The sequence below is a fragment of the Betta splendens genome, chromosome 2 (assembly GCF_900634795.4).
Source record: "Betta splendens chromosome 2, fBetSpl5.4, whole genome shotgun sequence".
Lineage (NCBI taxonomy): Eukaryota > Metazoa > Chordata > Actinopteri > Anabantiformes > Osphronemidae > Betta > Betta splendens.
The window spans coordinates 14737789-14763086 of NC_040882.2; the positions used below are offsets into that span (position 1 = coordinate 14737789).

Below are 25298 nucleotides of genomic sequence, written 5' to 3' on the forward strand. Positions count from 1 at the left end.
GTGCATGGCACAGGCAAATAGAAACACCGACGAGCGTCCAAGCGGCGTGTGGCTCGAGCGCAGCGGCGAATATTTCATAACAGGGCGAAGCAGCAGCTTGGGGTGATGTAGTGAGAGCAGAGCACCGCCCGACGTTTCAGATGCATTTGTTTAGAATTATCCGGCTTTAAAAGGCAAAGCCAGGCCACATAAATAAAAGCAATTAAATAAATAAGTCCATCCTATAGCGTCATCCGCAGTGAGGAGCCTCATTCCTCTCTCTCCTTGCACCACCTTTAAAGCTGAGGAGCAGAAGGAAAGATAGCTGGAGTTAGCAAGCGGAGCATCCGGTGGCTGTCAAAATAAAAGTCTTATTTTGCTATCTGATAACTGCTGTATCACTTGTAACACCCACAATGAACAAACACCTTGTGGAGCTCCTATCAATCTAAGTACACTCTAAATGTCATCTAACCCTCTGTGATTTTCAAATTATTGATGATTCAGTCATGACGTGGAAAACGCGTGAAACGGCAGGTTCGGATGTTTTATTGGATGCTGGCGCGAGTATCGTCAAACCCCAGGTAGTGTTTTGTTTTGAAAGGCTTCCGGCATTGCCTCGACTCCCGCAGTGCGTCTTGACGCAGCTCTCCGAGGCGCCGTAGGACGACCGGATAACGGGAACCGAGAAGAGGGGCATCAGAAAAACGCATCAGTCCGACCGACGCAGACGTGGTGCTATTGAACAACACGGGCCTTCAGTCGTTCGCATCTGTCCGTTTCTATTTTTCTACTTTTGCTCGCGTCGCGGCGGAGGCGGAGGAGGAGCTGCGGGCTCGGTGCGGCGCTGCTGGCGGAGGACCTGCACATGTCGGCGCGGTGAGGCGTGTGTTCCCCCGCCCTGATACGGCAGGAGGACGGCGGCGGGAGGAGGAGGCTCCGCGGAGGGCTCTAAACCGCGACGAGAACAACAATATCGCCCGCCGCAAGAAAGGAGAGACACAAATAAGAATTCAAAGGCGCCGCTCGGGCCGTTTTGATGGTGGGAAGAGGGTCCGTTAAAAACGATCGAGGACAACAGTGATGCGGCAACCGAGGTGGGCCCAGATTGATGATTTTATGATATCATCATCCACCGGCAGGACCGATCACTGATTCTACTGACGAGGAGCACCAGGGAGGAGAAGACGCTATAAACTGATCTGGAGCGCGTCGGATTGTTTGGTTTTTTTTGCTCTGGATAAACGCGAGCAGGAGGTTAATTGTGTGTGTTTTCCCCCCTTTCCTACGAGGAGCTCGGCCAGGCCTGTGCGAGCAGTTTTACAAAGAAACAGTCCGATTTAGGCCGATGACTTAGTCTGTGTGTGCGTGTGCGTCTGTGTGTGTGTGTATGTGTGACGCCAATACAGCAGCAGCAGAGGGGTGTGCGTACACGCGCGCGCGCGCGCGTGTGTGTGTGTGTTTGTGTGCGTGCGAGAGGAGACGCGCCTGTCTGAGCATCATCTGGAAGCTGCGCGTGCTGCTCCTCCACGGGGGATGAGACGCGAGCGATTGGCTTGAAACGCCAGAAGAGATCGGGCATGCCGCTGACGCCGATGCCCGCCGCGGTCCGGCTCTGATAGAGACAGCGAGGCGCAGCACGGCACTGGACAGAAAACAGCCCTTTTATTCCTCACCTCTCCGCCTCTACACCTTTCCTCCCCCCCTATCTCTCCCCCCTTCTCCGCCGCCCGTGGCGCGTCTATTCCCTCCGATCAATTGATAATCTCTCGGTGATTCAGAAAGGCCCCCCACGTCCGCCATCCTCTCCCCTCCATTCACCCATACGTCCGTTCAAACGCCTCTCTACGCGCGCGCTCACGCACGCGGGCGACGCCGCATCGCCGCCGCCGCCGCCATGGAGACGACCAAGCTGCCTCCGTCGAGCCCGTCCTCGCCGACCACCAGCTTCTCGGTGCCGTCCGCGGAGAAGGTGGACGGCTTCCCGCGCCGGTCCATGCGCAGAGCCCGGCAGCGGAGGTCCCACAGCTCGTCCCAGTTCCGCTACCAGAGCTCCCAGGTGGAGCTCACCGCACTACCGCTGCTCAAAGGTGAGGAACGCCACAGCAGCGTCGTAGAAGAGGCTTCTATAAGCTCTAAATTCCCCCTGAAAGCCATGTTTTGTCCAGACACCCACTGATCTTCTCACCATTATTATCAACCAATATGTGTAGAATGGCTCAAGTTCTGATGTGTGGCCCAGCAATCGCATTAAAACACATCCGCTCGTCTCCAGCACTGTGTGAGGGGGAAACACGGGAGGCCATCTTCCTTCAGAGGAGAGGATGCCGCTACGGCTCGTGCCTCTGAATCGGCTTTAGCAGATAGAAACGGCTCGTGGAGCATGTGCGTCCGAAGGGGGTCTGTGTGGAAAATGAAGCGTCATCCTCCACGAAGGCGGCCTCTGGGCCCGTCGTTGCCATAGCTCTGCTCTGCAGGCTGCTCGTACTGCACAGGCTTTGATCTGCGGGACGTGAGCGTCTTCGGCCTCGGAGTGAAGGCGCGCGGACGCACGCGAGCCGTCGCTGGCATGATGGACATTAATGCATTAACATTATTTAAAGGGATGATGGCGAGGATTTAAAGTTTATGCTAAATGGGTGTTAATAATATTAAGCCCTACATTGCAGTTGCAGCTCTTTTGTATAGGATATTTTTATATTTGTGTTTCTGGCTTTTCCATCTTCATCACCTTGAAGCCTTGCCTCCTCTCTAACGTGTGCGTGTGTGTGTAGTACAAGGGCACATTGTAAGTCCTCATACACGCCGGTGACCTCTCTTCATAAGGTCACTCTCTCTTTCATGTCGCCTGCAATCTCGTCCCATTAACCTGCCATGAAGCGAGGACCTTTCTACTTTTAGACACGGCGTATCTTCCCCTCACCTCCTTCCTTGGGTCAGACTCGGAACCGGGGTCCGCGTGCACTAGCGCGATAAGGAGGTTTCCAGCGCATCTTTGCAGCAGCTTCTGGACCCCAAGGAGCAAGCGGTAGTACGGCTGCTGCAGCAGCGGCTCAGGAGAGGAGCCCGGCGTGGGGAAGTCTGCGACGGCCACTATGTAGGCCAAGTGTAGACAGACTTGTGGGTGTTTTCAGCCTCCTGGGAATCCCACCCTCGTTAATTTGAACTACTCCTCCTGCACGCAGGCGCATCCCTTTCATAAGAAGCCCTGAGAAAAGCGTGGCTGCTGCTCGCAGGTTCGAGCTGCACGCGAGGAGCAGGCGATGAGAGAGGCAGAGGGACAGAAAAAGGCAGGAAACAGCTGACAGGGTGCAGGTCGGGTTCATACGGACCCACGTTGCTGTTGTTTTTGCTCTTCTTCATTATCAGTGATGCATGGATGAGTGCATGAAGCCGATGGAGAGCAGTTTAACATCGGGATTTGGTTTTGTTGTTTGTTGTTGCAGATGTGTGAAATATCAGCCTTTAAAAATAACTTGTTTTTTTTAGTTCTGTAGTTCGAGTACAGGAGGCAGGTTTGAAGGCGTTCTTGGTTCTTGAAGAACAAAACGGAAAGCGCGTTCGTTGCTCGCTTCCTTTGCTGAACCCGAACCACCATCTCCATTAATGTCTCATTCACTGCAGGTGGAGGCCGTCCTAATGATCTGGGAGTGCAGGTACAGAGCGAGCACGCGCCCGCTCTCATCACAGTCGCACTATTAATGATAAACATGGCCGCTCCCTGAACTTTACCAAACGCTTTATGTGCATAACCCTAATCACCAACCATAAACCCCGTCTGCAGTTCGTCGCAGCGTGTTTTATGTTCAAACGGTTTTATGAGCCCATGGAGATGGACAGTCCTGTTTGCAATCAGTTCGTTGGTCCCCGTCACCCGCAGCAGCCTGGTTCCAGGACAGCGCTGCCCTGGGGCCATTGAGCCAGGCTTCCCTTTAACTTTCAGTTGATTTTTGACCTTTGAGCTTCGAGAGCTGCAGATAAGTTCCCAGCTCTATCTGGACGGTGTCTAAAGTGGGGCTTTAACGTAAGCGCTGATGATCGGGCCTCGCGCTCCAACTCTGGGTTTCTCCGGGACCTGTTGGCAAATTAAAATATTTAATATCCGCTGTCACACACTCGCAGAACCACCAGATGGGTATCGAAAATGTTTTCAGACGCGGTGAAAGCATTCCTCTTCCTGTCTGCCTGCACTTTAATTGTGATGTTAAATTATAAAATAGTGGAGGATGCCGTCCAGTAGAAACGGCGCTGGAGAGTTAATGGTTCTGGAAGGAGGCCCGGTGGAGCTAATGCTGCACCGCTTCCATTAGTGCAGGAGCAAAAACACTGCAAGTAATCAAAACTCAGGTTGACAGACAGTGACAAACGGTTATCACATCATTTATTTATTAGTACCAAACCGTATAACGTAAGAAAACAAACATTCGGATTATTGGTGAGGCTGGTTCTGTGTGCGGCTCGTCCTCCGTGTCTCGGGCTCCAGCTGCGGCGCCTCTCCCCTGGGGCCGCGGGCTCCAGTCAGGCGTCCTGGTCACGGGTGTCGCGCCGCTGCTGGCGGGCGAAGCAGGCGAAGCAGGCTAAGGTCACGTCTCGTCAGCAGACCAACAAGCCCGCGATTATGATTTGTGTCCTATTCACGCACCGAAGAGAGATTGGATGCACTGAGATCACTGGTAACCTCAGTGTCAGTAGGTGATCTCTGACCTTGATATTGACTCAATGTCAGTTTTCTTTGTAGCTCTGCGTGGTGTCACATTATCCCGCACTGCAATCAGCCTTTCCAGACCACTAAGCTTCCAGTAAGCGTGAGTCACCCAGGTGCAAATAAAATCCACACAGGCGGAACATAAAGAGGCCACTGCCGATTCCACCATCGGCTCCGCTGCAGCTGGAGGCCGGACGCAGTGGCCCCACGTTGTGTGATATCGCGAGGAGATCTCACTAAAACATTGTAGTCGTCACGTATTTATTAAGGCCTGCGCTTCGCGTGAAGCGAAGGGTGCTCATGGGAGATTCTCTGGTCTATCTTGAGGAACACTTCTGCTGCCAGCAGCGGCCTCAGCGGGGGGTCAGAGAGGCGGCGCTGCCCGTCAGCTCCGCCGAGCTCCAGCAGAGTGTCCGCATTTAAGCCGAAATCACAGAAGAACCAGCGGACGCGGCGAAGGCCTTCCCACAGCGTGGCTGCTGTTTCTAGATTTCAAGTCAAATTTCAATAGGGAACGTATCGGTATCTGGGAGTCACAAGACGATCATATTCCTTTAAACCGTGCGTCACGAGAGGCCCTGGATTTGTTGTCCTGGTTAAAATAAGAAATACATTTAGTGACGCTCGCTATCTGATCAACTAACAGCAGCGCACGGAGCCAGATAGCAGTTCAAATAGGCTTGATTTTTACCACAGCTGTTTCCTGTGGTGTTGCGTATCTCCTCATCAAAAATTCATACCTGGTTGTTTATTATTATCCCCGGGTCCGACGTGAAAGCAGCCTAATTGCAGCCATGCACAGATCGTTAGCGGGGACCGTCGCTCCCGTCGAGTGGTAGAAGACGCTTGGGGCTCCAGCTGGAGGTGCGTTTGTGAGGGAGGAGCCGTCCTTGACATTTCCACTGGACTCCGCCAGAGGTCGAGCGGCTTCAAATGGCTCCGCTTTAGGCCCCGGAGCGCGTTGGCTGAGCTTAGAGAGCGTCAGAGCTCCAGAACCTGCTAACGGGCCCGGCGCCGGAGCCACAGAACACCTCTGTGCTCTGCTCATGACGCCGTGGACCAGACAGGTAGAGGCAGAGAGGTGAAACCATCCTGTGACGGGGGCTTTGATGCACATGGATGCGTTTCCTCTGAGAATCGATGGGCCGGTTTTCACCCTAGCAACTAGGATTTCAATGAAGCCCCTGTTGTGCTGCAGGTGTATCTCTCTGCTGAGACGCTACTATTCTCATTTCCCTACATATGTCTTATACATATATTATGTGATATTTACATATCCAACGCCTCAACCTAGGTTTTCATCCCTGTTTGTGCGGTACGTGTGCTTGTTGACATCACCGCTGTGAATGTAAGGCTCAGTTTTAAATGTGCTGTTTACTGTAAAACAGTAGCCTTCCCCTCGGCAGGTTGTGTGTGTGTGTGTGTGTGTGTGTGTGGGAGAGGCCAGCTGGATGGGCCCGGTGTTGGGTTACAGAAGTCGCTCAGTAGCTTTTGCTCTGTGACCGGTCTGAGATCAATTAAGAGGGAGGGAGGTGGGGTGGGGGGTTGATGCGAGGTGGGGGAGGTATAAAAGAAATGGAGTGGATCGGAAAAAAGGAAATGACCAAACATTAAATTGACAGGTGAAGGAGGGACAGCGGGATGAGGGGAGACGATAAGATAAAGAATAAAAACTACAGGATATTGTGGGCGAGGAGATATAATGAAACAACTAGGAGGTAATAACCACAACCGCTGCCGGTGTCGCCGGAGAACGGGTTCATCCCTGAAGGAATATGCTGATAGTTGGGCAAATAGGCTGCGAGCAAAGTTCTAGCTTCGTGGGTGCTGCACATTAAACACTAAGCTTTGTGCTTAGAATTATGAATCAACTACTGGACGCGTGGAGGATGATGTGAATCTGTTTATAGGGATTGTGATGAGGACTGTTTGTTTTAGATGAGTTGAGCCATTGGACGAAGACAATATGAGCAAAAGCCAATTTTCTTCCTGGAGAATTAAATCCCAGCCACACTCAAAAACATATTCAGCCTCAGTCAACGACGAGGAAGCGCTTGTTTTCCGTTGGTCGCGTTTTCTCGCTCGCGGAGCAGCGGCGGCAGCGAGGGCAGAGTCGCATGTTCTGCACAGCAAAGCGTCAGATTAGGATTCAACAAGTGAGGGCTGCAACGCCGCTAATCAAATGTTGAGGATGTCTCCAGCTGAGATAACTGTTCACTGCCTGTCTCCAATTCGTGGTTACGAGTTGCACCCAAATGCTTTTGGGGGTCATTTTCAAGAGTCATCCTCTGGTCAAGACGATATCGGACCGTTGGACAAAGTGTTGAATGTAAAGCCGACTTCCTTAATTGGCACCAAAGGAAACCTCAGTGCTCATAGTGACTCATGTAATTACAGGGAGAGCAGGTAACCAAAATAAGACCCAAACCACAGCCTGGCACGAGCGCGGCCACGCCGGTGCAGTGGATGAGTATTATTAGTAAGACTGGATTATTTAGAGACGGGCTTAGATGCTCCAGCTAATCTCCAGCCGCGCAGACTCGCTTTTCACCTGTGTTTTGAACGCAGCCATTAAAACAGCGCTTTACCAATGAGGCCTTCAGTCGCTGACGCGTTCGCTGTAATTCACCGCTATCTTTCACTTAAATCGTTATTGTCCTTCAGCTGCTCGTTGCATTCATTTGGAACAAAGACTCTCGCTGCGATAAGCTTTTGATGAGTGGGATTAAAAATTGGAAAAACTATACGGAGACAAGATAAATGTTTCTTTTCATACATCTGCCAGTGGCGCAACGCTGGATTTAAAGCAACTGTGATCTTAGGCGAAAGTAGTTTCAAGCAGTTATTTCTGAAAAGTGAACAAAATAACCTTCGACAAAAACCTCCAAATTTCTGAGCGTTTATTCAAATACCGCAGTTTTATTATCATGACAGTGTGGCTACAGTTCTTCTAGGAAAAAAGCTACTATGTGGAATTTCAATTCTAACTACTCTAATAGAATTTTCTGGCATTTAGTCATTTAGTTTCAGGTCATTTATTATTATTAATTGAAAGAAATATTGATCTATTTATATTAATAAGGTTACATGTAGCCTTTCCAGCGTATATTCAGCCTGTGTATTCTGATCTTGGGATGTAAATCATTTACATTTTGTGTAAATTAGATGAAAAATGTCCAAATCCTGTTTACCCTTTGTTTTCACTGCAGCAAACATTCAAAGGGGGTTTGTAGATCAATTATTTGGTTATACCTAACAGAAGTACATTGATACAGATGTTTATATATCATGAGAGTTGAGAATGACTCTAGGATAATCTGGTGAGACCCTCTGCTAATAGACAGGTGACGGCCCACTTCTATCATCACGGCATAGGCTTGATCAAGTGGTACATACTGTACATGGCTAACACTGTACTGTTATGTGCTGTAGTCTTGTTCTCACCACCGACTGATGGCTATTTCCTGCTCTAATTCCAGACAGTGCTGTTCTTTCTCAGCAGTAAATCGCTGTTTACCCCTCAGTCCTCTCAGAAACCTGAAGTGTCATGGAGGATGCAGCCAATCACACGCGATAGCATCCTCCTCCTTCCTCTTTCTAATCAATCTGTTTATGAGCCGGATAATGGGTCACATGTTGGACGTGTTTCCTGGTCAGGCTGGGGATAGAACCTGTGTTATATTGTTGTGAGGGGGATTAGATTATGCAGAGCTGGACCTGAAGCGCGTCACCTAAACCTGTTAAGGTGATATTTATACTGCCCTGACTTGTGATGGCTGCCGTTGCTCCATTCCACTATTTATAACTGTCTCTCTCTACTTTATCTGCCTCCATCCCTGTCTATCTTTCTCCCCTTTCCCCTCCCTCGTTGTCTTGCTCTCTGCGTCACTGGATCTGTGTATTGAGCATCGACGTGCTTGTGTGTATGTGTGTGTGCGCGCCTGTGTGTGTGTGTGTGCGTGCTTAATGACAGAGGTGCAGAGGCGGCTTGAATCGCAGCTAAAACAGAAGCGTTCCTCCTCTCTTTCTTTCTCTCCCTGTGACACACTCAGCCCCAAACAGAATAACTGTTATTTAAAGACTGGAGCTGTGCTTGCTCATTTAAGAGACAGGGAAAAAAAAGGAACACAACGCCGGGAGAAGGATGGGTGAGGAGGGGGGAGACGAAGGTTAAGATGGAGAGGGTGATGCGAGGGATGAGGGGAGGAGAGGAGGAGCGGCGGTACCTAGCGAGAGCTGAGGGAGAAACGGAAGGAGGAGGAAGGAGATGATGTCATCTTTTAACCCTATCCTGCTCCCCTCTCCTCCCTCCTGTTTCCTCCACAGATTCCTCTCTGCTCCTCTCTGTCTCTCTCCAGCAGGACTATATTTAGGTGTGTGCAGCTGTGTGTGTGTGTGTGTGTGTGTGTGTGTGTGTGTGTGTGTGGGGTGTGTGTCTTATATGTTCCTGCTTCGTTTACTGAACCCACCCTCCCCTCTCCTGCGGCTCCTTGCGTCACACGCTGCTTCTCCTCCCTCCGTGGTTCAGGTTGCCGTTGAATTCACCCCCCTCCCCTGTCTGTTTAAAGGATAAGTCTGGTTAGCAAATCCCATTAAAAGATCAAACCTAACAATGAACTGAACTCGCTACCCAGCATTGTCCGTTAAACCAAAGCCTGATATAGCGTCTTCCTCTGTGTCTATTAACATCATGTTCCTGCAGCGTGACCAACGTGATCGTGCACCTTCCTGCCGCCGTAAATATGTGGCTGGAAATAGTCCCTGACAAATGCATTACTTCCTCCTGTTTGTGTAATTATGGTAATTGTCGCCAGGCAGTTGGAGGAAATGATGAATCGTTCTTATGGGTCAAATTGCATCTGTGTTGCATGTGTGAAAACATTTTATAATGTTGTCAGAACCAGTGAAGGTCCTGACAGGTTGGAGTGATCCTATGGTGCAGAGGCAGAGAGCGTTCTATTATGTGAAAAACCTGAATCATCATCATCATCATCATCATCAATGGGATTGGTTTCAATCCCTGACTTGGAAAAATCCACCATTTTATTGCATGCACGATCAGGGATGTATTAAAAATACTTTTTGCATCATTTAATTAACCTTTAATTATTTAAGGGTTTGGAATAGAAATAGGCCTCTAATCAGATACAGTTGAGTCCGGAGCAGATCTTTTACTACAGTAATGTTTTCATTATTTCTGGGCAGGTGGCACTTAGTGGGCTAAGAATATTTTAGAGACGCCTTCAGACTGAATCAGAACAGCAAACACGACAAGCCGAATGCTGGAGCCTCTAGTGATGAGTCCCTTGTGCAAAACACCAAATCCTGATATCGACTATTAATGAAAATGGGGAAAGTGGCTTCTGATGTGCAAGAGAGAGAATTTCTAAGACGCGAATCGTCTCTAAACTGACCATATTGTAACGGCTCATCTTCAGCTTCATTTTTCTGTGTTTTAACATGCTTTTATATAATTACGTCTGGCTGTGAGAAAGACGCTTTGTTCTCTGGGGACTTTCTGAGCTGATAACGGCCAGATTGAAGTAATGAACGCTGCCGTCGCGCGTCTCGTGGCCGCGGCTCGGCTCCGAACCGCCGCCGCGGATCGTCAGCAACGTGGAAATAGCCCAGTCGTAAGTGACTTACAGTAGTTTGTGGGATTAAGATTTCATTCAGTGCTCTAATCGCTGCGCTGACAAGACATTTAAAGCTGCTTTGAATGAATGTGTCCGGAACGGCCGGCGTTGACCCAATAACATCAGAGCCACAGGAAAAGCCTCTGTTACAGTGATGCTCTTTTTGTGGACACGTCTTATTGCCTTTGGACACTTTTCTTTCCACTTTAAGGAATTTCAAGAGAACCAAGTAATAATAATGATAATAAGCATTTTTAGCCTCCAAGCCTTACACTGTGGCTCTGTCTGTGCTGTGATCGTCCCTTTTTCATTTCTTCCCACAGTCGCTCGCACATGACACAGTCTCTCCATTCTGCTCATCGTCCCTCTCTTTTTCTCACCTCTTCCCTTTATCTCTGTCTCCACAGCGCACACTTTTTCTTCTCTCCCGTCTCTCCACCTCTCATGTTCTGCTTCTCTGTCCCACCACGGCATGTATTATTGTAATTACTCTCCGTTAAAAATGGATTAGATTTCAGCATCACAGCGCGCCTACAGAGGGAGGACGGGGGGGGAGGGGGGAGATAAAGGGGAGCGATGCATATGAAGGGGTGGATTAGGAAGGCGCAGGGCAGGGGATGTAAAAGAGGGGAACAAACGCGGGGGGGTGGGGGGGGGGGGGGGGGGGGGTGTGTGTTGGAGAATGATAAACGGTCCGGAGGAAAAGGCTGAAGCCGATCAATCTGGCACCAGGGAGCAGAACACAGGACGTCGGCTGTGGCTCCTCGCAGATTCGTCCGCATTCATTCTCCCAGCAACGTCCGGCGGAATAATTCACCCCCCGCTGTGAAGTCTTCACACTTTGTTTTCGGTCGTTGTTCTTTGTCAGGAATTTTCTGTGAACTTCGCTGTCACTCGTGGGCGCCGACGTCGGACGTCGAATGTGGACATTTAACGGCGGGGGGGGGGTTACAGAGGAGCCGCGGCGAGGGTTAATGCAGCTCGTGTTATCAAGGTTATTCAAGGAGTGGAGCCAAAATAAGTGGATCAGTATTCTGAGCTGCTCTCGGGCTAAAATAACACTTAACTTTGTCAGCGTAAACAGCACTGGATAAAAAAAATCAACCCCTGATTAGTAAACTTAAAACAATCTAGATAGTATTAGTGTTTTATGTAACACACATTGATCTCAGAAGAATTTCTTAAGACATGAAACCTGGTCTCAGTGCCAGAGGGAGCAGATGGTCCCAGTGTGTCCATGAGAGGTGAGGGGGTCTGAGGCTGGAAGGGCTCCAGTCGCCCCCGAACGCCTCCCCAGTTTCCTACCTGGAGGTTAAGAAGGGTTAAATCTAATCCCATCCTGCTGTGGGGGTGAGGCGCACACACACACACACACACACACACACACACACACACACACACACACACACACACACACACACACCGAGGTGCCAGTCTGAAAGTTACGTGAGCGCCGTCAGCTATTTACAGTATCGTCTGGTTCCACAAAGAACCCGCCGTTCTGTGTGGCTGCTGTCAAAGCGTTGAACTTTTAGGTTTTCTTCAAAGCATTTCACATAAGTTCCCTTCCAGCATCGCTGCTGAACCCGCTCCCCATTAGACCCCGCGGAACCGACTCCAAACGCACCGTGCGCCTTCAGTGACCCACGGTCGTCAGCCGGCTTCTGCGCGGCTGGAAGAGGTGGAGGTTTTGTGGCACAGGCTTTTAATCTGACGGCCTAAAGCAGGTCGTTTCATCGTGACAAACGGGTCCGGGGAGCGGAGCTGACAGGTAATAGGACCGAGATACAACACAGGCCCCTGGAGGGAGCGTGTGTGGACGTGCGTGTGTGCACGAATGTGTTCGTGGAGCAATGGTCCGTTGTCTCTCCCTCATTACTTCTGAGAGAAGATCCAGCCTTTGAGAAACATCTCTGTACATCCAGGTTGTTGCTTCCTTTGCGCCCCCTTGACCTCTTGCGTCCTTCGGCTTCGTCTAACGTGCATCATCTAACATCATCTTCCCTCTGTCTCTCTCTCTCCCCCCCCCGATCATCCAGAGGCCCCGGTGGCGGAGCTCCACGACCTGTTCTGCAAGAAGCTGCAGCAGTGCTGCGTGCTCTTTGATTTCCTGGACTGCGTGGCCGACCTGAAGGGGAAGGAGATCAAACGCGCCGCGCTCAACGAGCTGGTGGAGAGCGTGGCCACGAGCAGAGGAGTCCTCATAGAGCCCCTGTACCCAGAGGCCATAAAGATGGTAGGAGGGGAGGAGGGGAGGGGGTGGACAGGATGAGAAGAGAGAGAGAGGAAGACAAATGTCCAGATTCCCCAAAATGTAAAATATGTGCACAGACAGATATAAACAGTGGAAAGGAAATGGATCAGTAACTTCAAAAACGTAGAATTACATTTGCTCACCTGGAAAGGAGAGAAAGATAAAAGGGAGGGAACAGGCAGACAGAGTGGTGTCCGACTGAGGAGGAGTCACCAGAGGCTTCAGACAAAGGGGAAAAGACGGGAGCGATGAGAGGGAGGATAAGGAGAGAAAAGGATGAGAGGGAGGCTTTGAAAAGGGCGATGAGCAGCGAGAGGCGGCACAGATGGCGAGGGGAGAAGGACAGAGATGAGAGTGTGGACACCAACACAGCAGAGGCTTCAGAGGAGGTGAGGAGGAGGAGGAAGCTCACACTGGAAGTTATGGAGTCCAGTGAGGATGTGGAAACGCTGAGAGGGGAGAGGAAAGAGCGTTAATGTGAGGCCACCAGGTAAAATGACCTCAGCGTATTAGATGAGCAGAAGCTTTATGCAAATAGAAAAAAGGAAAACAATAATAATAAAGTTATTATTATTACTATCGGCATTCAACCGTCCTGAACCTGACGACTGTGGCGTTCGAAGTGACTTCTTCCTCTATTATACTGTACAAACAGGTCAAAGTATTCATACAAATCTAAAAGCCTACAGACACTGAGCCCGGTTCCAGTGTCCAGCGAACTGAGAGCTGCTGTTTGCGTTTTGGCGTTTCTAAACGAAGCGGGCGGCGACCGAGGCTGAATAAATGATAGCGGGCCGCGTTAGCGCATCGCTGGGACGCAGGGACCACGCTCGTCTCAGAACAGACCGCAGGCGAGATGTTGGGCTCAGAGGCAGAACGTGACCATAATGACGCCGATGGATGAGATGACTCGGGCCCGAGCCGGTTCCCACGCATGCGGACCGTTCACGGGAAGTGCCCTGTCCAGCGCTCGCCTCTCTCTAACGCGCTCCCTCCCCTTCCTCCTCTGCCGCCTCCCAGATCTCTGTAAACATCTTCCGGACTCTCCCGCCCAGCGAGAACCCGGAGTTTGACCCCGAGGAGGACGAGCCGACGCTGGAGGCCTCCTGGCCCCATCTGCAGGTACGCGCCTACACAGTGTTCAGACGGTGACGGAAAATGTGGCAGAATGAAAAAAGTGTGAAATTGTCCTTTTTTGCTGGGAAACGCTGTTATGTGCCATCTTTGTTATTCAAATGAAGCAGCCCCTATGAAGTGGGCTCTGCTAATACATATTATATATACAGTGCATATGGCGGGAGGTGCACAGCTCCCACCAGGTGCTGCCTGCACTGCAGCGGTCAGCACTTATCTGCACGTAGACGCGCTGCGCCCGAGCCCCAGGGCCCTCGAATCGGTTAAAGCTGCTGTTGGAGGCAAAACTATCGACCGAAATATCCGCGTTTTATCAGCCTGAGTCACAAGACGGAGCTGTGAGCGATCGCCCAGATGATGCTCGGCCGCACAAAGGGAAGTGCGAAGCGTCGAATGGACACGGTTCTTCGCGCGCACGCGTACGCCGAATATTCTGCCGTGTGACATTTTATGACATCATCGCTATGGAGCTTGACGTTTGGACGCCTCTGGGTTGTCACGTGATGCACAGCTCAGCGTGAAGCGTAGCTGCAAAAACACACCCGGCCCCGGGGGTCCGGGTTGATCACGGCCCCCCCGCTGTGTCGGGCGGATGAATACTAGCCCTAAACGCTCTCGCCTGTTGTCTTGTAGCTGGTGTACGAGTTCTTCCTGCGCTTCCTGGAGAGCCCGGACTTCCAGCCCTCCATGGCCAAACGCTACGTCGACCAGAAGTTCGTGCTGCAGGTCCGTTCTCTGACGGTCAAAAAGCCTCAAATTAAAAAAAAAAAACGACCTCAGGAAAGAAGTCAGGTAACACAAACGTGTTGTGTGTGTCACCGTGTGCAGCTCCTGGAGCTGTTTGACAGCGAAGACCCCAGGGAGAGGGAGTACCTCAAGACCATCCTGCACCGCGTCTATGGGAAACTGCTGGGCCTCCGGGCCTACATCCGCAAACAGATCAACAACATCTTCCTCAGGTGAGCTGCGAAGGCCCATCATCAGCGGTGACCTTTGACCTCTTGAAGGGCAACGAACCCTCTGTCCGCATTTAAATCCTGTATCGTGCTCCATCCGCTCGCTCCCTCAGATTTCTTTCACATTACATCACCGTAGCCACTGATGATGAAAAATCAGCGGTTCTCTGCGAACTGCGCCGAGCCTCGGTTCGGTCTCAGCTCAGAAAACGAGAACCTACCGATGATCTGCTGACGCATGCCCTCACGCTGTGTGTGTTCCAGGTTCATATACGAAACTGAGCACTTCAACGGGGTCGCGGAGCTGCTGGAGATCCTCGGCAGGTTTGTACCTCCTTTTTCCAGGCTGTTGCAGCCGTGTGCTACAGGCCCGCTGCGACTCCGCATGGAGCGACGGGCCCAGGATTCGTATTCGGTGCAGGTAGATGGGGGAGGCGGCAGCAGGAGGGGCGCGTGAGGACACGGGCGAGAGATGACGCAGAGGTTGTAGCTGGTTTCTTTGTCTCTAAGGCCGATAAACAGACATGGGAACAATGGAGCCGAGGAAGAAAGCCAAACAAACACGCCTCGATCTCTGCTCGAGCATATGCGCAAATCAATAAGAACAAGAATAGAGAGGCGAAGGAAAAGTGGAGGATGACACACAACCATTGATGTTGTCTAGTTTGTTGTCGACCGCGTGCGACTGGTGCGTGCGCCGTTGTAGGAAACGTGGTTGTTTTCCTCGTAAGATAAAAGGGTCGATATCGGTCCGCGATCCTGGTGGAAGAACAGGGATGAGGCTCCTCCATCGCGGCCTACGGCACCGCAGCAGCCCTGCTGTGGAAGGACACGTGCCGCTTCGTATCTGAGTAGGGCACAGGAAGCGGCCGCGGCAGCGGCGGTTCCTCAGCGATTCCGCTGTTACGTGGCACGCGCTACAACTTTAAGTGGGGAGAAGCAGCTGCTGCTCTGATGTTGCGTCAATAAATCAAACGCACTCTAAGTCTGACCAAAGGGAAGCGCCAGTGCTGTGTCGGCCTCTCGCCGCACGCGAGACAGGAAACCTCTGCCTTTAGTCTGGATGCATTTAAAAGATGCTGGTCCTGCATTCAAAATAAGCCCAAGGTGGAGCAGGGATCAGATCCATGAACTGTGATCAGGGATCGCTCACCTGCTGCCTGTGCACATGGGTTTCGACTAACCAGGCTCCTGAGCGGCACGCCAATCACCTGAGGGAACGTGAGTAACCGGGTTGTTAGTGCACCTTTCTCTTTTCATTTTCAGTGTTACTGATCATTTCCTCCCCGGTTGTTTGGGGCGTTCAGGCCGTGGAGGAAGAAGGTTTTCTCACGCCGTTCCCTTCCTCAAGTGTCTGGCTCCATTCGCAGGCGCGGCGACAGAGTCGGCTAATTCACGCAGGCAGGCCGGTTTACGGGAAAGCGCGGGGGCCGCGGCCGGAGAGCTAGCGCTGACTCCTGAGGGGCCGCTGATGAGTGAGGGAGGGAGGAGCGGGGGCGGTGGGGGTCCGGGCCAGTGATCAGGCACCGGAGCACAGGTGATGAGCTGCACTGGACCCCACACCAGGAACGGGACGCGGACTCACAAGGCTAACGCCTGTTAGCAATCGCAGCTACATCGCGGCCCAACCAGCCGAGCGTGTTCCACCAGCGGCTGCGGAAGGAGGAAGGGGATAAACCTCGTTAGGGGTTTTTGTGTTTGTGTCTTTGCACATTCCTTTATTATTTCCTGCTCAACTGGAACCAACAAAGAAAGTTGTTGTGGCGTGCGTCGAATTCTGTTACATAAGGGATTGAGGAAGCGGAGAAATATTGCAGGAGTGAATTTATTTAATCGACTGAAACAGGAAAGATTGCTGCATATAAGATACACAGGGGTTTACATCATAAGGTCTGTGTTTGTTTTGTAATACGAGCAAAGTACAACTATGTTTAATCAAAAGTGGTGCTGTCACTGATCATGAAGTGAGACAGAAAGTGCACGGACGCTTTTGAGGTTTGGGAATCGCAGGTTAATGGAAGAAGTCGGAGGTGAGGAAAGAGGGATGAACGGAGACATGGAAGATGAAGGGATGCATTGGGAAAGAGGGAGAACGGGTGACTCAGAAGTGGAGGGGGGGGGGGGGGGGGGGGGGGGGGAGGAGAGAGAGGCTTGTATTCATGTTGGTGGTAACAGAGGTATTTATAGCTCCTCCCACACACACCGAGAGGGAAAGAGAGACGGGCGAGAGAGAGAGAGAGAGAGAGAGAGAGAGAGAGAGAGAGAGAGAGAGAAGGTGTCACAGAGGTGTCGAGAGAAATGATGAGCTGGAGACAGAAAGACAGATTAGAAAACAGCAGGAGGGATGTTGTTGAAGGAGAAAATGAAGGTGGACGGACGGACAGGTGGACGGGCTGATGACAGCCGGCTGGTGCTGTCCAAGTCCAGGTCCCACTCACTCTTCTGACCGTAGGCTGAGCTGTGATTATGACGGCCAGTGGAGCAGTGAACACACATTCATCCACATTTAGTCCAAGACCACACAGACAAATGCACAGACCCGTCCATTATATCCACTGCTTGACTCCAGTGTGTTTTTGCACAGGGTAGTCCAACATCTGACCCCTCTCTCTCTCTCTCTCTCTCTCTCTCTCTCTCTCTCCCTTCCAGCATCATCAACGGCTTCGCTCTGCCTCTGAAGGCCGAACACAAACAGTTCCTGGTCCGGGTCCTCATCCCACTACACACAGCAAAGTCCCTTTCCATCTTCCACGCACAGGTGAGCGTCACACTCCTCAGAAATCAGCCCGTCTCAGGGAACCTCGTTCACGGGGGCAACACTTAAACTGATTGCTGATATTTAGCACCACGGTAATTATTTTAAATGCGTTTGCCGAGGCGTGAATGCCACAGTAAACTGAATGAGACCCAGATGAGTCACGGGCTTTTTTTTTTCACATGTAAAATGTAAACGGCTAAAAATAACAGCGCGTGCATGTAAAGGTGAATCATAGGGAAGAGCGTCTCAGAGCCAAGCTGTTAAATGCGCCACGGTTACAGGGGCTGCAGTGCGTCGCATCCCCCACTAGGAGGCAGAGTGGAGTCACAGATAACGCTCAACTTTAATTACACACAGTGTGTGCTTGGTTTTTCCTAATATTTGGTGACACTGCTGGAAGCTTTTCGGCAGTTTTTTTTGTGCCCATGCATTTTATTTGTATCTCACATTATTTGCTTTATACAGAAGGTTAAGTTTGTTCTCCACACACTGGAGGTGTGTGTGTGTGTTTGTGTGTGTGTGTGTGTGTGTGTGTGTGTGTGTGTGTGTGTGTGTGTGTGTGCGTGCGTGTGTGTGTGCGTGCGTGTGTGTGTGTGTGTGTGTGTGTGTGTCATGGTGCCCTACATTTCTCCTCTCTCTCCCTGTGGTTCACACATACATTATTCACACACTCGAACGCTCACACACTCAGTGTGACAGGGTCACAGGGAACCTGTGCTGATGGACAGCAGCTCTGGGCCCAGTAGGTGTGAGCGACCCAGTTCTGGATCTAAACATCACAATTAATTATAAGAGCAGCACTTTAACAGATTGTTTGCTATGGGTTGGTCCTTGTGTCATTCAATCCGCCGGCTCCTAGGGGTTGTTTGTTCTTATAGTAATCTTGCCTAATCTATCTACTGTAGGATAGTAATCTAAGGTACGACCCAACCAGCCGAGCTTGTTACACCAGACAGAAGGAAGAAAGGTTTCTTCGTCTCCTTTCTAGGGTTTTCCCCTGTTTCTTCCTGTTCAACTGGAAGCAAGCTTGTATGTTGTATGTATCATACTTAATACACTGTGTTGTACAATAACAATACAATTGTAACTATTCTTTCTGTGAATGGGTTTTGTCAGTGCTAACAATAATCCCAATGCAGATTATCTAAAAGAAAATGCAAAAGTAGGAAAACCCACCTCATATTTGTTAGGAAACCGGCAGTAGTGTTAATTTTGACTTATTGCGCCGTAATAAAAACAGGTAACTGACTTTTGCAAAAGTCCCAACATTAGTGTTTTCCAAAGTGCTAGTTTGAATGTGATTTATAGTGCAAATTGGTGCTTTAAAAAAGTGCTTTAAAGCTAATTAGCTTAGCTTTCCATTTTAAACATGATGCTTTAAAGTAACAAATAATCAGCAGTTAATATATTATATATTTGTCTGGACGTGACCTTTGATGTAATGTAGTGGTTACAAAAAATAAATAAAGATTTCAGTTTTTCCATCCCCCAAATATATTATCTTTCCACTGTGACAAGCACCCGTAATCCTCAGGCAAACAATGGCCTCCTTGCCCCACAAAGCTCGACTTGACAACAGAATAAAACATCATATTTAGTCCATACCGTCCCTGTAATGCCTCCTAATGCTTTAAATAGTTTGGCTGCTCTGTACCTTTATTTTAATCTCTCTCTTTTCTTTTTTTTCAAGCTCGACATCTCTTTCTTTGATCGCTCCCTTTTTATAGCCTCCGCTCCTTTTTTCTCTCTGCCTCTGTGGCTGTGTTGCGGTGTGAGTTACAGGACAGAAGGTAGGAGAGAAGGGTTCGCTTGAAGAAAAGAAGGATTAAAAGATGAAAAGCTGTGGAAGATGTGAAAGCCAGACACACACAGAGACAGACAATCGAGCTACAGGTCAAAAATGAGACAAAGAAAGAAACAAAGAAGAGGACAGGGAGGAACTGGTCCTAAAACCTGACTGAGGCCATAGAACTGGACAATCAAGGAGAGTTTTATTATCGTGACATTTCAACATATTTATCTGAAGCTGTTAAATAAATCAGTAAAGTAATGATGTTCAAGGCAAAGGGAAAAAAACAGCACAGAAGAGAAAAGACAGAGGCACGAGGTTTAAACTCTATCTCACATTGCCCTTAAGGGACTTCATGTGTGTGACATCACTCCTTCCGAAATAAACACGCGCACACACAGTATCCGTCGCCACGGTGCCCACTCGCCACGGCAACCGTCCTAGATGGAGGGGGCAACCAAAACACACACGCGTACAGCACACACACACACACATTTGCTGAGTAATGGAGAGCGATGCAGATTGAGGGAGAGAGAGAGAGACACACACACACACACACACACACACACACACACACACACACACACACACACACACACGCACGCACACACACCTCCCCTTTGGAAAACTCGTCTTTCCGATCTTTCCCATTTATAATCTCAGGGGATAAGTGCTAAGATCCCCACTGTCTTCCTGACAGCTTCAGGGAACATGTGTGCTTTAGTGTAATGTTTTAACCATGTCTCCCTCTCCTCACAGCTGGCCTACTGTGTGGTGCAGTTCATGGAGAAAGATGCTACTGTCACTGAATATGTAAGACTAATTTTCGACTTCACTTATTAAAATTATAGTTGTGATTCATTTTTTTAAAGTTTTAGGCACTTATTAAAAGTCTACATTGGCAAAAAACATCATCAGTGCAACGATTTGTCGCTCCTATTTTATCTGACAACGAGGCTTGTAATGTTAACTATTACTAATTAAATGAATACAATAGAACAATGTGAAATGCCAGTGTGACTGTGAGTCAATGCGATGGCAGCCGGCCCCCTGCTGAGATAAAAACTGTGGTGTTTGTCAACATGGATGTGTTTAATATTTCTGCAGATCATTAGAGGGCTGCTCAAGTACTGGCCAAAAACCTGCACACAGAAAGAGGTGAGAATAAAAGAACCAGTGTTCCTGCTTTCTCTCATTAGTCAGTGGCAAAACAAATCAGCCAAAACATTCTCTCATGTGAAGGATACACAGATACACAGATCCTGCAGGAGTTCTGTATATAATGTGTGTGCGTGTGTGTGTGTCTGGGTATGTATGTGCTTGTGTGTGTGCGTGCGTGCGTGTGCATGCGTGTGCGTGCGCGTGTGCGTGTACATATGTGTGTGCGTGTGTGTGTGTGTGTGTGTGTGTGCGTGCGTGTGTGCGCGTGCGTGTGCATGCGTGTGCGTGCGTGCGTGTCCGTGTGTGTGTGTGTGTGTGTTCAGGTGATGTTCCTGGGGGAGATCGAGGAGATCCTGGACGTCATCGAGCCGTCTCAGTTCATTCGGGTCCAGGAGCCGCTCTTCAAACAGATAGCAGCTTGCATCTCCAGCCCTCACTTCCAGGTGACAACACTTACACACACTGACTCCATACATTTAAAAGCAAACTCCTTTTGAGTTAGAACCTATTATTCAATTTTACCAGCACTTGTTTATATCTTGTAAATAAAATCATCTGAAGGAGAAAGTTTCATTTCTTATATTTGGATGCCTGTAAAATGCTGTTTCTTGGTGTGCTCAGGTAGCGGAGCGGGCTCTTTACTTCTGGAACAACGAATACATCCTCAGTCTGATAGAGGAGAACTGTCAAGTCATCCTGCCACTGGTGTTCGCCACCCTCTACAGAGTCTCCAAGGAGCACTGGAACCAGTCAGTGGCCCCCACCACACACACCTACACTCATATTATCTTATCTTATCACAGTCGGGTGGAAACTCTCTGATCACTTATTCATGAAAGAAAATATTAGAAACACTATTTAAAACTTATTGTAACACATTTATTAAGACTACTTTTATGAAGCTTCACCTCAACTACAAACACTGGGATGAATGTACAGGTCAGTACATGAATGACCAAACCACTGGCCGTTCCTTCATCTGCCTCTGACCCGTCGTCTCGTGGGACGGACGATCAACTACGTTCTGTCTCTGTTCCTCCAGGACCATTGTGTCTCTGATCTACAACGTGCTGAAGACCTTCATGGAGATGAACAGCAAGCTGTTTGATGACCTCACTGCCTCCTACAAAGTGGAGAAACAGAAGTGAGTGTGACTCAGTGTGTGTGTGTGTGTGTGTGTGTGTGCGGGTTCGTGTCACTGGATACAGCAGTGACAACAAAAGGAAAAAACAGAAAGCTCTTGAGTCATGTTTTAGACGTATTTGTTCCATTGTCACTTAGGTCATCTAACGAACACGGGTGACACAGCCAGCGGACGAACGTGATTGGCTGCGCCGTTAACCCTTTCCCCTCCGTCCCCAGGGAGCTGAAGCGGGAGCGGGAGCGCGCCGAGCTGTGGCGCGGCCTGGACGAGTACCAGGAGCGCCGCACGCAGATGCTGACGGAGGCCGCCCGGAACCAGCGCAACCTCCAGGAGCGGGCCGAGAGAGGGGACCCGCCCACGCCCTCGTCCCCGCGGGCCGCGCCGGCCGAGCAGCCGGAGCAGAAGCCCGGCGGGGCCTCCTCCGGCGCCGGCGAGAGCGCCACCTAGGGGATGACGCCGGTGTTAGGGGACAGGGAGAAGACACACATTTGATAGGGACGGTGTTGGGAGACAGGAAAAGGTACAGAGCAAATCCTTTGTTTTATCTTGTATCACCGGGGGTTGTGCCTTTTCTTAAAAAAGTGCCCAAACTCAGTGATCCAAGGTAAACAAAAACCCTCTTTTCCCTGACAGAGTTGTGTGAAACTGGTTCACTTGCTGTACACACATTATGTTGCAGATCACAAGATGAATATTGCCCCAAAGTGCAGTTTGTCCTTTTAAATAAGAGCTGATTTACTAAACTGCAGGTCAGTACCTCCAACCGGTAGTTGAACTGCTTCAAATCAGCCGCAACATAAAAGTTTTAAAAGCATCAAAGTTTTCTTGTGGTGCAACAATATCCAAGTTTTCACGCGTCCAACTCATCTCAACATATAAACAACTAAGTCTGTACTGTGGCCTTGTAATAATCTTTTGGTCAGAGATGCTTATTTTATGCGTGGATAGCACAATATATTCTAAAATAAAGGAAACAATTTCACACAAATGTCCTAAAACTGGCACACGAGAAGGCCCATACGCCCCCCCCCCCCACACACACACACACACAGAGCTGCATATGTACAGTAAATGTTAGAATCAAAAAGCTACAGCGAGTGTATCCAGGTCAAACGGATCCCACATATTTGTTAGAAACACAGTCCTCAGTCACACAGCTGGTGTTGGTACCAACTCTTCTCCCATCTGTCGGGTTCCACCAAAGGAAGAGCCAAAAGTCTGTTAAGGCTAAATGACCACTGATGATTCTAATGATATAAAGTACAAAAATGTTCCTTCTTCTTACTTGTTACTTAACTACTCCTATTCTACTCTAAGTACTACTGATGATGATAATGATGATGATAATGTTTTTATATATATGTATATATATATATACATATATACGTATATATATATGTATACATATGTCTCTGGATATTTCTGTAGTGTATTATGGGAGAAACACTAGTGTAGCAGATACCATAAAGGGGAAGGATGGCTTGAATTCTGAATTCATGTCACAATAAATGTGTGAGGCCATAATGTGAGTGCTGAAATTCAGCGGAATTCTCCTTTAACAGACCCTAAGGAGGGAGTAATGAACTGGGTTGGAAATGGTCTTTGCCTGTTTTGACACTCTTTGGCAGTGGGTGGATTATAAAGTTCAAAACAATTCTAAAAATATTTTACTTCTTAAGGTTATTACTGTGCATTTTTATCACAGTAACGGCTTCTGTTCATGTTTGGAAATGACTCCACGTGGATCTGTTGTCACGAATGATTCGACTTGCCCCTGGTCGTCAGCCCAAACTATGCAAAACCTCATTGGCCTGAAACATTCCTGAGACATTTTAGGCAGCACACAATTAGAAGTTTTAATGTTGTGTGTTTAAATATTTACTTGAATGCACTAATTGACATATTTTATATCAAGCGGACCCCAAGTGTCCACCCAGCTCAGATTCTGAGATTCTGAAAGAGCGAATTGAGTGCATGTTCAAGATTTCAACCCAGGAGGAAACCATGGTAACCCAGTTTCATTACTGTCCACGGAGTCTGTTGCTTTAGGCTCAGCAGACCCCATGCTGCTAGATGGCGACCATGACGATACATTGTCTCTGTGTGAATCAGCAAAACGTGACGAAATAGAGAGGGGTGGAAAAAAAAAGAAAAAAATTATTTTAGCAATATTTTCATTCTTTCAGGATAATCTGTGTTTTTAGGTGGGTTAAACACGTACTCAAACGTTTACCCTCCACTCGTTTTTAATCCTGTTGCGTCCTTGATATTCACATTGTCTTAAAGGTACTTTTTTTGTGTAAATTTATTTGATGAAAAACTATTTTGCTTTGTAATTTAGTTGTTTATTTTCTTGTTTTTTTGTACGATCTTGTTCATTTTGTGGAAAACTGTTACTGATGCTATTTATTTTCTATTTGATCAGGAACAGTAACTTTATTTGAAGGCGATGGTCAGGTTGTGTGTGCGTGCGTGCGTGTGTGCGTGTGTGTGTGCGTGTGTGTGTGAGCATCGGTGAGCAGGAGATGCGTAGACAGAGTAACAGAGAAGGAGAAGCTCCTCTCTCCTCGTTTCTCTCTCTCTCTCTCCTTCTCTCCTCTCTGAAGGACAGGGTTTGAATCCGAATGTATCGTACAACAGACTGATTGTTCTCTTTGACGCTTGAGATGCAGAGCTACCTGTCGGCTGCTTCGTAACCAAACATTCAGAAATCCTTCGGACCAGCAGTTTGTTTTGTAAAACACTCACTTCAAATGATGCCTGAGTCAACAGCGTTTTGAAAGCCAGCGGAGTCGCACCCATCAGGTTTATGTACAGTTAGTCAAACTCCAGCTTGATTTGAAGCGTTCACACATACGTACATCTGCTGAGGGAGTGTCTGACCTCCACGGTGGGACCTCCACTGCCTGACAATGTTTTGGTCAAACCGAATATTGTGAGTGTTTTTAAAGCTGTCATAAACTGTGGGCAGAGCAAACAGAACATCAGGTGGGATTTCACACTTTGTTCACAATCAGGCAAACACAAAAAAACAAAAAAAAAAGAGAGAAAACCTGACCTTGGTGTCATTAAACTCAGCTTACGTTCTGATTTTCGTTCTGGCTAGCTTATTCACCAACCCTCTTGATTGTTATTGTCGGATTGTTAGCTGACTTTGGGGGCGGGGCTTCCGCTCCCACCACTCTACAGTCTCCATCCATCAGCATCCTCAGTTGACGGAGGCTGTCGCACAGTTCAGTGCTGCAGAACGGGAAGGGACAGAGGAGGGCGGGCGTTTGCAGAGGGTTCCGGTACCGCTCCACCGCCGCGCGTCCTCTCCAAGTTAAACCGGAGAGGAGCCGTGCAACGGATTTGACCAAATCGTCCCGTTAAGGTTAAGACAGAGAGGGAGGAAGACAGAGGAAAGAAAACACATAGTTAGACGTAATAGAAAGGCAATAAGTCAGAGCAACAGTAACAGAACGACAATATAATGTTACCGAAACCTACAAATGCATTAACGTAGCAATTTCACTGGAATTCTAGATTTGCACTGTCTGCCCAATGGTCTGTGTTTGTTGTGTTGAAGAAAAACCTTAGAGAGGAAGCAGATGTATATTTTGGGGACCAACACAACGGTGGGGGGGGGTTGAATGTAGAGAAGCTTACTACTGTACGTAACATTACAGGGGGTGTAGAATGGAGAAAAAAAACTATGTGCTAAAAATGAAACTTCACTTTGAGAAAACACTCTGGGAGTCTGTGTGCTTTGTCCGACTCGCCTCTTCCTTCTCCGTTTCCTC

General features: G+C 49.0%; 1 protein-coding gene across 1 annotated transcript; it reads left to right on the plus strand.

Moving 5' to 3' along the window:
* The first annotated feature begins 614 nt into the window (after positions 1 to 614).
* On the plus strand, positions 615 to 25245 carry ppp2r5b (protein phosphatase 2, regulatory subunit B', beta). Its single transcript, XM_029166963.3, has 13 exons — positions 615 to 2069; positions 12360 to 12556; positions 13595 to 13696; positions 14342 to 14434; positions 14537 to 14667; positions 14929 to 14988; positions 17314 to 17422; positions 19971 to 20024; positions 20319 to 20369; positions 20696 to 20815; positions 20994 to 21121; positions 21415 to 21516; positions 21735 to 25245. Exons 1-13 carry the CDS (start codon positions 1877 to 1879, stop codon positions 21961 to 21963), a joined length of 1569 nt encoding a protein of 522 aa, XP_029022796.1. The 5' UTR covers positions 615 to 1876; the 3' UTR covers positions 21964 to 25245.
* Positions 25246 to 25298: the final 53 nt, after the last annotated feature.